General features: G+C 36.5%; 2 protein-coding genes across 2 annotated transcripts; one reads left to right on the top strand and one right to left on the bottom strand.

Annotated features, from left to right (window-relative positions):
* The first annotated feature begins 429 nt into the window (after window positions 1–429).
* Window positions 430–6610, top strand: BIN4 (double-stranded DNA binding protein). Its single transcript, XM_086645747.1, has 11 exons — window positions 430–621; window positions 999–1281; window positions 2282–2355; window positions 2505–2555; window positions 3150–3267; window positions 3885–3931; window positions 4312–4338; window positions 5338–5413; window positions 5608–5735; window positions 5844–5954; window positions 6267–6610. Exons 1-10 carry the CDS (start codon window positions 574–576, stop codon window positions 5943–5945), a joined length of 954 nt encoding a protein of 317 aa, XP_086501873.1. The 5' UTR covers window positions 430–573; the 3' UTR covers window positions 5946–5954; window positions 6267–6610.
* Window positions 6611–7651: 1041 nt separating this feature from the next.
* On the bottom strand, window positions 7652–10089 carry LOC147564402 (Ribosomal protein S16 family protein). Its single transcript, XM_086645755.1, has 4 exons — window positions 10004–10089; window positions 9731–9915; window positions 9155–9200; window positions 7652–8151 (listed from the first exon to the last, which is right to left on the bottom strand). The coding sequence occupies exons 2-4, from the start codon at window positions 9861–9863 to the stop codon at window positions 7926–7928; spliced, it is 405 nt and encodes a 134-aa protein (XP_086501881.1). The 5' UTR covers window positions 9864–9915; window positions 10004–10089; the 3' UTR covers window positions 7652–7925.
* Window positions 10090–11922: the final 1833 nt, after the last annotated feature.

The raw sequence follows: 11922 nt of genomic DNA, 5'->3' as shown, positions 1-11922 counted from the left end.
TATTTCGAGAGGATTGTCTTAGACAAAATCTCCAATGCGAAGCTCAATCTGAATTTTAAGATGGTGTGGCGATAGTTAATAAAGATACATGTCCTCTTGAGATATCTTTGATTTTCCAATTCGTCATTTTTTTAACTTGGACCAATAGAAATCAAGTATTCATTGATCTTCAAAATAAATACTATCACGGCACCCTACTTAAGCTCATGGAGTCGTGGGATCGAGTCTCGGGGGAAGCAGTTTGCCATCAAGATTTACGCCATGTAATGTAGGCAATATATGAAGTAAATAATATACAATAAATTTGTCAGGTTTAGGCCTCTTTCATGTTGTCGGACTTTAAGTCTCTTTCATTATGGTTTAAATTAGACGGTTATCGTTCTCATCACATCTTCGTGATGTATCAATGCCTTGTAACGCGTAACGTCAAAAAATAAAATAAAAAACAATGGCCATTTTGCTATTGACAGGAGCATCGAAGTTTTGGATGCGGAGACGAATGTAGTAACAAATCGTTTCATCTTAAAATCCGGAAACTAAAAAAGGGGAAGACGAAGAGGCGAAGAAGAAACCATGACCAACTCCCGTGAATCTTCTCCAGATTGGTTGCGCAATTTTCAGGTTCTCTCTCTCTCTCTCTCTCTATTCATTTGAAGTATTTCATTATCTTTATAAACAGTTCAATTAGAATTGGAAGATCATCTTTTATGTTTGAAGTCTGATCTCAATCTAAAGCTGCGGGAACTTGAGGAATTTCTTGAATAGACACTTATATAATCTCTAACTAGCTTTCTTTGGTTCTCCTTTACTCTTTACTTCCTTCTTTCTATCACTGATTAGGTTATAATCTTAATTATTTGATCTTTCGAACTTGCATTAATTCATTTGTCATCCTAATCATATTTCCTTTCCAGTTTAGGTTTTCATTAGTTCTGGTAGCTGAACTCAACATTCGGATTTCTTGCTGAAAGTAGGGATTATTTTATTTTTTTGATCAGGCACCCACACATTCAGGTTTTACATTGTCATCAGAATCTGATCATTCGCCAAGTAATAGCTCAGTAAAGGAGGATGATAACTATCACAAAGAACCAGACTTCACTAAAACACCAGAATTGGCGAAGGAAGATAACAATCAAGATGCAGTTTTTATTGACAGCGGAGAAGAATCTCCCGTTAGCAAGGCTCCGAAGTCCAAGTCACCAAAAAAGTCGAAGTCACCTAAAAAATCGAAGTCCCCAAGAATAAGAGCAAGTCTGGAGACTAAAAACCTAAAAGATGGTGAGTTTGCTTGTCTCATGCCACTATTAACTTATTGATTATAAGAATAGTACGTAGGCCGGATAACATGTAATTTAGCCTTACATGAACAAAAAGAAAAGGAAGTAAATGTTGTGAAAATAGTCCCACATGGGAGAAGGGGTAACTAGCAACCAAGAATCTAATATACAGGTCCTCTCCACTCGTTGCCAATTGGTTTTGAGTTGGAATGTTGGATGACCACAAACTTAACAAATGTGTCAGGTTGGGCTGAGCCAATGATTGAGGTTACCACAGGGTATCAGGTTTATGTGATGGGGGGCATTAGGTTTCAGTGTAGCCGTGTAGGGGCTCGGAAGGTTCGGTAATGGCTGTCAGTTATGGCTGTTAGCTCTTGTAGAATTTGGGTCATGTGATGAACCGTTAAGACTGCCTTTTCTCATAGAATCCTTGCATCATTGCAGTCATCTGTTGTATGAGTTCTTGATTGAATTTTATTGACTTACAATATCTTTTTCCCTATATTGCTTTGTTTTTCTTTCCATACTGCTTCGATATCATTCTTGAGGAATTGGTGGGTGCTTGCGTGCTTAACTTGGGTGCCACTGAATGCCTAGAGTCAGTGCCCGAAACCAATTTGATGTAAGCTTGCAGGTGGAAGCAACCATAGAGGTTTATAAACGAAACAGTTACAATCCAAATAAATTGAATAAAACAATGCCCAAAATTTTCAATAAGACTTCAAATATTCTAAACCTTATAGGAATATTAACATAAGGTCCAGTGTTGCTGGAAAACAAAAGAACAATCACCAATATATCTTCTTGTGGGGTTCAGCCAGCCCTATATACATAGAGTAATCTTCAAATATAATTAGAACTCCTTTTAGCTTGGTAGCTGTTGCTTGCTACATGAGTTGGTTTAAAGCCTCCGTCAGAGCTCTCCATTTGGATCAAACCTTCTGGTGTTCTTATAAAGTTTCGTGTCCTATTATTTTAACTTCTGATATGTGTGCTCTCAGATACTGATATGGAGGATGATATTAAAGCTGAAGCAGTAAAGGAGGAAATATCAGAGAAGCCTGTTCCACCTCGTGTAAGATATTGTAATAGCTTATATACTTGTCACAACTCATACACTATTAATTTAGTGAATTACCTAAGAGAGTCAAGCTATTTACAGTACACCACTCACATGGTGGGAAACGTGTATATTTGACTGTTCGTATGCTGGCCTGTTTGCAGGTTTCCTCCATGTTGCCTTTGGTGATGTCAGATAAAGTCCAGCGGTCGAAGGTACATATTGTTATTTTATTAAGGCCTTCGCTGAGAAACTTGTATTGGCTGTAAGGAACATAATGTGAAAAGATTGAGAGTATAAGTAGACCTTTTAGTTGCTTGAACCTGTAACATTGTTTCCAGAAAAGGAAAAAAGGAAAGAGAGAATAGTCTGTAATGCTTATTTGCTCGTACTTCTGAATTTTGAGCAAAAAGACTTGAGATAATTGCATATTATATTTAGAATTAGAATGGGAAAGTGAATTTATCAACACGGCTGTTCAAACATGTTCACAAACTCTGCTTAGCAACCGTTATATGTCTACTCCTTTTTCTATTCTTTCATAAATTAGCATTGATTAAACCTATGTCATGGTCTCGAGTCATAGGGATAGTCAATTTGAGTGATGCACTTCATCCTTATTCAGTCATGAAGACTGTAATATTCTGATATTAGTAAATTACGAATGAGTACAGATTTATTTGTTTTCATTAAAATGTCATGACGATTTCCTCTAAAATGGATATAGCGTCAGTTCTTGTGCTACATGCATGCAGTTCTCACTAAAGAAGCCTTGCCTAATGAATGCATGTACTAATGGCTTAATGCAGGTACTTGTTGAATGTGAAGGAGAATCGATAGATATGAGTGGAGATGTTGGTGCTGTTGGGCGCCTTGTAATTTCAGATACACCCTGTGGCAACAAAGAAATGCTTTTGGATTTAAAAGGTATAGTGTATTTTGTTTTTTTCTTTTGCTCTATTTCAGTATTTCTCTGTACCCAGTTAAATTCTTTTGTATCTTTCTCATTATATTATACCTAACCATTTATCAGTTCAACATCTTTCCGCACCCCTCGCTCAAGCCTGGGGGTGGAATTTATTATATTTGATTATTTTAGCAAATCTTTGACCCAAATAAGATCCAACCGAGATGGTTCTCCCCCTACTCTGTGCCCAGGCTGTCAAGTGATTGAACCCCTCCCAACTTTGGCCCTTATTTTTTGCCGAGTTGCCTTGTTGGCCCTCAATTTTTTTGTTAATTCAAGATTGACCCCCTATTGTTAGTTGCCATATCTTTGCCCCCAAATTACCTGTCACAAGTACAACTATACTTTTCTATTTAGGCTTCAATCACTACTGAAAACTCTATCTAAATACTTTGTGAAAGCAATTTATGTTGAAACGTTTTCAAGCCGTTGAAGCCTCGTGTAATCTTTGTGATTTGTTTTTAATTGTTCTTTGTGGATCCATATCGTCTACTTGGTAATTAGTATGCGTGCGAACTGTTCTGCAGCTATTCAGTGTGATGGTTATTTGATCCTGTGAAATGTTTTGCCTTTTCAGGAACCATATACAAAACGAAAATAGTTCCTTCAAGAACATTCTGTGTTGTATGTTACTCAACCCCTCTTCTACTTTACATAATCATTCAATAATGGGAATGCTGATGTTTGTTGAACTAATACTTATTTATGCTTTCGAGGATGTCATTCCAGAGATTATTCTCACAAAAAATTAACACATAAGTCTCAGATTTTGATTATTTTCCCTCATATACTTCAATCCATGGTTTGTGGCTTAAAAAGTTTCAGATTTACCCTTTTCATTCTTGTTGTCAAAGTGGGTGTATACCCTTATAACGGTTCACCCGAACTGATCTTTATATGAGCCTTGTAGGCCTTTATACTAAACCATAAAAGATTAATTCACAACCACATTAGTCGGACTTCTAACAATTGGATTAATGACTTGGAATTCCTTCGATTTTCAGGTTAACTTTGGGCAAACAGAAGCAAAGGTGTGTATATTTTTTTATATTCAAGTTCCTCTAACACCCTCCTTTTCTGTAATTGTGTTTCCCTTGTCAAAGTTAAAGAACTGACCTTATTTTACTTGTTAGGATTTAATCCTCACAGCTGTGATAAAATGATAGATATGATTTATGAGTTCATGACACCTTATTAGGAAGTTTATAATTTGGTTCTGGATAGTAAATCAGAGACATTCAGGTTATCAATTACTTTAATTTCAGAATGTAGTTTTGAGGTGGTTCTGTTTTCCCCATTTATATAAATATGACTGTATCGGGGAGAAGAGAATCCGGAAGTTCTGTGGTTAACCACAAGAGAATATTCAGTTGAGAAACAAAGGTTGCCTTTAATAACAACGACGTTGCTAAATACACTACCTCACAATGAAAGCCCATTGCTTTCCACCACAGCAGCAAGCTGAAAAAACAGGTTTGATTGTAGAAACAAACTTTGGAACTCCAAAACGATTCAAAACTTTGTTTTACTACCCACTTAAGGCCTTAAACCACAAAAAGTTGCAGAAAGAATTATGTTTGACTGTTCGTAAATATTTGTACGTGTGACTCAATTGATACCAAGAATTTCATAAGAAGTCCATACATATCAGGGAAAAAGTGGCAACTGGTTCCTGTCGATTCTGTACGTTAAGGATGCGTTACAACAATCTTATTTTTCATAACCCCATGATCCACCGGGAAGATCTTGTTCAGGATCTCTGAGAGCAAGCCTCCTTATTTTTATATAAAGCATCATATAAAGAGACATACTGGAGTTATATTTCCTTTCTATGCCCTACAAATCTGTGGAGTATGTTAACTTGATTATCCAACAAAATGATCAATTACATGTTTAAATTTTCCCTTTTAAGCATGAATGTACAGTTTAGTATCTACTGAACATACTTCACTGAAAAAATTCCTTTCAGTTTATTATCATAAATTCCTTGTATCTTGGCCTGAAATCGTGTTTCTGTTTTGTCTGACCAGATAGAGGCCATCATGACTGACTTCATTCAACCAACAGCACACTCTAATGTTTACGAGGCTGAGACCATGATTGAAGGTAATTTTTCTTCTTTAAAAAGTATAACATCATGATTGGTGATCTTAATTGTACCCTATGATATTACTGTCTTTGGTTTTCTCAGTTTTCCTTTGAACTAGTCATATTTCTATTATGTTATTGAGACGTAAGTTATGCTTCAGTTACTTGCCTCGTATTAGGATTACATACCTATCTCGTTTGCTTTTGAGTAGGAACTCTCGAGGGATACTCATTTGAATCAGATGAGGAGGCAGATAAAATTCCCAAAGTCAATAATCAAGGAAATGAGGGTGAAGAACAAACCAATGGAAAAAATAAAGGAAAAGCTGATAAAGCACTGGTACGTCATATCGACATGAGGTTCTTTTGACAGAGCCCTTCTCCTATCAAACTAGCATCTTTTGTATGATACTTACTATGCACTATGTTGATTTTCGGAATTTTGCAGGGAGTGAATCGAAAGAAGGGCAAAGCAGCTGTGAAGGCGGCACCGAAGAAGGTGAAAAGAAAAGCTCCAGCTTCCAAGAAGGCAAAGAATGCCAGGAAGTAAAAGATGAATGTATGATATACCATTTCATTTTAAGTTATAGTATCAAAATCTGTATAAAAATAATGAACATAATTAAATTAAGGTATTTCACATCTACCCGTTGGTGGTAAATTAGGGGTGTGAATCGGGACAGATCGGACCTTGACTTGTGTCAAAGGCCGGGCCAGGTCTAGTCTGATTAATTCATATAGCCATCCACAGGCCTGGCAGGCCCGAGTAAACCCTTGTCCGCATCATTATAAGTTATCTAGTGTGATTTGTTTGTCCATGCAAAAGTTATTTGTGAAGAATTAATCACTATCAGTTTCATTGTGGATGCAGTTACGTTGAAGATGTCAAGAGTTATTGCAGAATGGAAAGATGTGACAGTGCCTAAAAGAATGATCGGTTTTGGAAATGCCACGGTGGGTGTTCAAGAAGGAAGAACCTCGGCCACAACCTTGCTCCAAAACTGCGTTTGTGAATTGGCAGAGAAGCGACTCCACTATTCAGCCATGGCCGGAACAAAATATAGGAACTGAGAAACAGTACCCATAGAAATAATTAATCTTGAATGGGGCTGTTTACATTAATGAGCTTTATTAAATCATGAATAATTTCTACTTTAAATTAAAAAGCATTAGAATGAGTACAACTAGAGAAGAAAAAGAACATTTACTTGTGAAGTGGAAAGACTTTATGACTTTAGACATTTATCCTAAAAATTAGGGTTTGGGAGGAATCTACAAGGGGGAATTTAGCCCACAAAGATTTCTTGCTTGTTTGGTGGGCTACGGCCCCCTGCCACTGGAAGAGGGAAGTACTGGCCGAAGTAAACTGTTCTTTATTTGCGGCCATGGCATGTCAGAGCCCATATAGAAACTATTGGCCAAAGTGAACTGAGCTTGACTTGGGCTCAAAATTAACCCTCTTTCGGCTATTTTAGGAAATGACAGAGATATGCCAAGAACCAACAGATGAAGGAAAATAATTTGAATCTAGCAGACAAGGTCGTCTTAAATCTCCTATTTTGTAACTTGGTGTTCTGTTTTATCATTATTGAGCTCCATTGGTATCCAACTATAGAGGTCTAAGTTAAATGAAAAACAAATGGGGTAGAGACAAGAATCCGTCTCTCCCTAACTCCCTTCATGTTCTTAATCATTATCAAGCTATAAGGGTTTCCATTGCAACCGTGATGTCCGGTCACGATCTCACCTGAATCCTGGTAGCAAACTCTCTCTAAATCCTGTCTGGTACATGCCCTTGCAGAGATCCGGCCAGGAAAGTGGTCAGACAGATTGACATTTTTCCGTCCGTTAATAAATAACCTCCTCCATGGGAGTAGAAATTGTAGGAGCAGGATTTCTAAGATGAGAGGTTTTTCCCTAAGTATCAAAGAATCCTACTTATTGTTTAGCTTGAATTTTACTCGCTTCAGAGTAGCTGTGGCATTAACTCAAGATTTACCCCAATATGAAGGCCTAGTTGAAGGTGATGCTCTAAACGTGGGTGATGCATGCTCCTCCATAGAAGACATTACGCTATGGAAGGTGAGACCAATTGTGAGTTTGGATTAAGAGTGTCATAATCATCTTATAACTGTATTTTTCTCTTTTTTGCTCTCGCAAGGCAAATACGATTGCATACTTGTTAGCACAAAATACTTTCTTTAAACAATCAGACTGATGCCAAGGAGGGATAGAGAGAGAAACACAACCTCAGAATTCTTCTCAAACAATATTTCTCTAAATTTCCAAGATGACAACGAGAAAGTAAGCTTTTTAAGGTGCAAATTCATACTACAACCTTTGCATTTTATGACTGTTTCCTATTAGCTGAACGAAAAGCGTAAGAAGAAAACAACGAATCAAACTTGCAGCTTTCTTGTAATGTCAGCAGGAAAGAGGTCTGATGTGATATAGATATGAACATTCGAGCCAAACACCGGGAATCAACAAGACTCGAAGTTCTCAGAGGATTTTTTCACCAGTTCTGATTCTAAGTTTCAGCTTCATTTGCAGCACTTTCAGAGCTTTTAGGTTGATCAGTATTGGCAGGTTTCTTTGGAGTCACGAATTTGCCGGTCAAAGGATCAACTGGACGAGTGTCACGGGGTCCACCTTTATGTGCCATCGCAAGCATTGGTGGTGGTGGTAGAAGTCCTGCTCGGAAAAGAATACGTTGAACTGGGTCTGAAGGCTGTGCACCAACTGATAACCAGTACCTAAACAATGAAAATGGACGAGAAAAACTGATCAATATCAACTTCAAAACTTCTGTCTCTCACGCCAAAATTAAGTCGAAAATGGAAGTGTTGATCAAACTAGCGCAAATAGGAAACTCGGAGTGTTTTTCAAACTAAAAACAAACTACACAAGTGTACCAACCAAGAAAACTGAAATGTATTGAACACGATGTCCTACTGTAACAACAACTTATGTTTCATTCAAGTAATCAAGATATAATGATTAAAATGCAGTAATGTATGTATTTGGATTCCTGAATTGGCTAAATTGGATCTAATCTATGTACATTGACATAGGACACGCGTGTCAAACACAATGAATGGAATATGGACAAACATGTACACCTCTGCGATGTAAGCATATATTTACTCGTCCTAAATATTAAGTCCTCTTTTGTACTTCACATTTACTTTTACATTTGGATCACCTAGTATATTATTAGCAAGTTGTTGGGATTGGGTGATCCATCCGAATAACTTGTCGAACGGCCGTGCTGATCCCATACCAATTCTTCGGGTAAAAGAGTTACCACGTCAGAGAGAGAGCGAGGGAGGAGTGATTTTTCTTGTCAAAGAGAATGAAAGATAAGGAGCAGCTGAATAACAGCACCTTGCTGCTGTAATTGTAATGTGTCTGTAATAGCAGCTGTTGTACAGCAGAACAACTTAGCACTCTATAAATGGCAAAACTTGCTCTGCAACTGGGGTAGCCGATCCTATCCCCACCTACTGGTCACTTTTACAGGGAGGACGTAAATCCAGAGTGTGTTTTACAAGGTCTTAACACGACAGTTACAAAGGAAACCCAAGATTAGTATTGTACCTAGAAATCCCCACATTATACGAAGTGACTGCAAGTTCGAATATTTTCGGTGCAAAGTTTTGTATTTTAGATGCGGTCACATTAAAGACAACTCATTGTTGAATTGCTTGACCATTAGTTAGACATAAATTATCATGGGAAAGGAAAATATGTACTTACTTCACTCTGTCAAAATTGAGACCCATTCGCTTCCCGCCATCCTGACCTACACAAACAAACATAACAACATACTTTAGGATCGATTACGGAAAACTAAAAAGAAACAAAGAAAGAATAGATGAACCTGTGGGGAGGGGAACTATAATTGGATAGACTCTAAAAACAAATCAAGCAAAATGCACACCATAACATCATTACTACAAGTTAAGTGAAATTAGGTTAACCAATTATGCAGTTGTTTATAATATTTTCCTTTCTAAATTGATTCAATTGAACTATGGAATTAAGCAAACTAGGTTGAAATTACATATTGAAATCAACCAAAAAATCTTTGCACAAATGGGTACCTATTTGAATTAACAAAAAAAAAACCCACCAAATTAGATTGCACAAATGAGGTAATGATATTTGTAAATTTAGTGAAAGGGTATGAGAAAGATTCAACATTTAACAATTAGGTCTTCATTGAATTACAAAATAAGCAAAAGGGTATCAACAAAAGGATAATTTAACAACTAGGAGTTCAACTTTACAAAAATCCAAATCAGTGAGTGAGTGATAATCAAAATTATATACCAGGCAATGGGTTGTAGTAACCCAATACTTCAAGATGTTTTCCATCTCTAGGAGATCTACTATCAGCTGCCATTACTCTATAAAATGGCTTGTTTTTGCATCCAAATCTTGACAACCTTAGTTTCACAACCATCTTCTTTCCTTTTCTTCCTCCTTAGAAGCTTTTCGCGAAAAAAAATTGATCCCTGAAAGTATAAGAGAAAGAATCAGATTGAGGGTGAGAATAATTTCAGAGGGCAATTTGATTTTTTCGAAAATCTAGGGTTTACTTACCAGATGATAAAACCTTTTCTCTGTCTTTAGGGTTTTGATTTTGTTATCTTGCTGTATCTCAAGGACAAGGAAGTTCCATGAGCAAACGACAGAAATTTAGGGGCGCCCAAATTTGACTAAGGGCGGCACCAAGCCTGTTGACTTTTGGGTCAAAGTCTTCAGACTTCTGAGTCTGTGAGACCACCATTTTTGACCGAGGCTCTAAAGGGAAATAGTTAAGAGTCTATCAGAAAATAATCATCTTTGGGATAAATTGCGAAGTTGTGAAAGAGAAAGTACAAAATTGCGGAGTTATAGGTTCGACACTTAGACTGTTAGAGCGCATACTTAGTGACATTTTTCAATTGGCAAGTGTAAACAAAATTATGTATCTGGTAAACTCAAATCATCCCTCAAAAGCGAAAACAACATTAGTAATTGTTGGAAGTAACTACAATAATTGGAAGTAACTACAATAAGCCTCATTCAGACTTGAATAGGTGGTCCCGAAAAATCACATCTTAGGAGCCTACCTTTTTTTCTTGTTGCTGCAAATAGGAGCCTGTCTAAGACTATTAGATTCCATGATTTTGTTATATCCAAAAAGACTATAATCTCAAATAATTTGTCCCTTATATCACCAATGTCGGTGGAAATGTGGTCCCGAAAAAACACGTGGTCGGTCCGCCAACTTACGCGTGAGTAAATAAGTCCTTTGTTTGATGAAGTTTTAACCGAATAGGTCAAAATAATATTGAATATAAGTAAAAAAAAAAACACTTTCGACAAAAAAGAAAAAAGAAACATTTACATCTTCTTCAAAAGCACAAAGAGTGTAGAAGTTTGGTTCTAAATTATTAAATCTGAAAAAACATAAATTACAGAATCGATATCGTAATATTATAAACAGGGGTATGTATTTTAAGGAGTGGGGTCATTTTACCACCAAACATTTATTCTAAAAAGCCATTACGTCTTTGAACACGAAAAAGAACCTTAAAAGAGGCTTATCAGATCAATTTGTTTTGTTAATTCGTTTGATTGGCCGGGTTGTTTGTTTATAATATTCATCTAATGTTGTTTTATTAATATCAATATCTTTTAGATCATTTTTGAAAGGTTGGGTCCTTCTCTCACTACCTAATATTGATAAAGAAAAATATCCCCAAATTGATTGTTTAATAGCCTGATTAAATCATTTAACTATATAGTTTGCCATTCATTAGCTAATTGATAAGTTGTTATCTCAAGACACGCCATAGTGAGTATATAATAATCCCAATATGAAATAATTTTATTGTTTGAGCATCAACTATATAATATGGAAAATATTCAAAGAGAAAGTGAAGATCCAAGAATGTGCAATTTTTCTTGCTCTATTATTTTAGTTTGCCATTTTCACAATATATGTATTTTCTAGATCGTAATGCCTATCTTTCAATTCCATATATTTTGACTTTCAAATCAACATTTTCATTATTATTATGCCTTGAGGGAGAATTATAATACAATATCAGAGTTCACGTGTGAGAATTCTCGTTCAGATAATTCGAGTATTAGTCGAATGATAGAAATATATTTCACAATAGTAAAGAAGAGAGAGAGGTAGAGATTAATATTTCTCTTGTATATTAACAACAATGAGGGTTACAGGTATTTATAGACTAATGAAATACAATTAGGGTAAATCTAGGATAAAGATTACAAGTATATGATGTTTATCTAAATATAATACGAAGTCTTCTGGAATATAGAGACCGGTGGGACCGGTCTCTCTCTTGGCCGACCGGGTTGGTCGACCAGGTTATATGGATCGGGTGGCCGATCCATATACATAACCCTAATACTCCCCCTCAAGTTGGAGCAGGAATGTCAGTGATGCCCAACTTGCCAATAATGGATGTGAAAGCTTCTGCACCTAGTGGCTTCGTAAGTATGTC

Source organism: Eschscholzia californica, unplaced genomic scaffold (assembly GCF_041429995.1).
Source record: "Eschscholzia californica isolate CP2 unplaced genomic scaffold, dmEscCali1.0.p SCAF_1, whole genome shotgun sequence".
Classification (NCBI taxonomy): domain Eukaryota; kingdom Viridiplantae; phylum Streptophyta; class Magnoliopsida; order Ranunculales; family Papaveraceae; genus Eschscholzia; species Eschscholzia californica.
The sequence above is the reverse complement of the archived record's forward strand: the minus strand, read 5'-3'. Positions and strand labels throughout refer to the sequence as shown.

Excerpts from the sequence above, each read along its gene's own strand:
- BIN4 (XM_086645747.1), top strand. The coding sequence starts at position 574 with ATGACCAACTCCCGTGAATCTTCTCCAGATTGGTTGCGCAATTTTCAG. Across the intron at positions 622-998 it reads ATTGGTTGCGCAATTTTCAG|GCACCCACACATTCAGGTTT; the intron begins GTTCTCTCTCTC and ends TTTTTTGATCAG. Across the intron at positions 2,556-3,149 it reads ATAAAGTCCAGCGGTCGAAG|GTACTTGTTGAATGTGAAGG; the intron begins GTACATATTGTT and ends GGCTTAATGCAG.
- LOC147564402 (XM_086645755.1), bottom strand. The coding sequence starts at position 9,863 with ATGGTTGTGAAACTAAGGTTGTCAAGATTTGGATGCAAAAACAAGCCA. Across the intron at positions 9,201-9,730 it reads TTACTACAACCCATTGCCTG|GTCAGGATGGCGGGAAGCGA; the intron begins GTATATAATTTT and ends TTGTTTGTGTAG. Across the intron at positions 8,152-9,154 it reads CTCAATTTTGACAGAGTGAA|GTACTGGTTATCAGTTGGTG; the intron begins GTAAGTACATAT and ends TTCATTGTTTAG.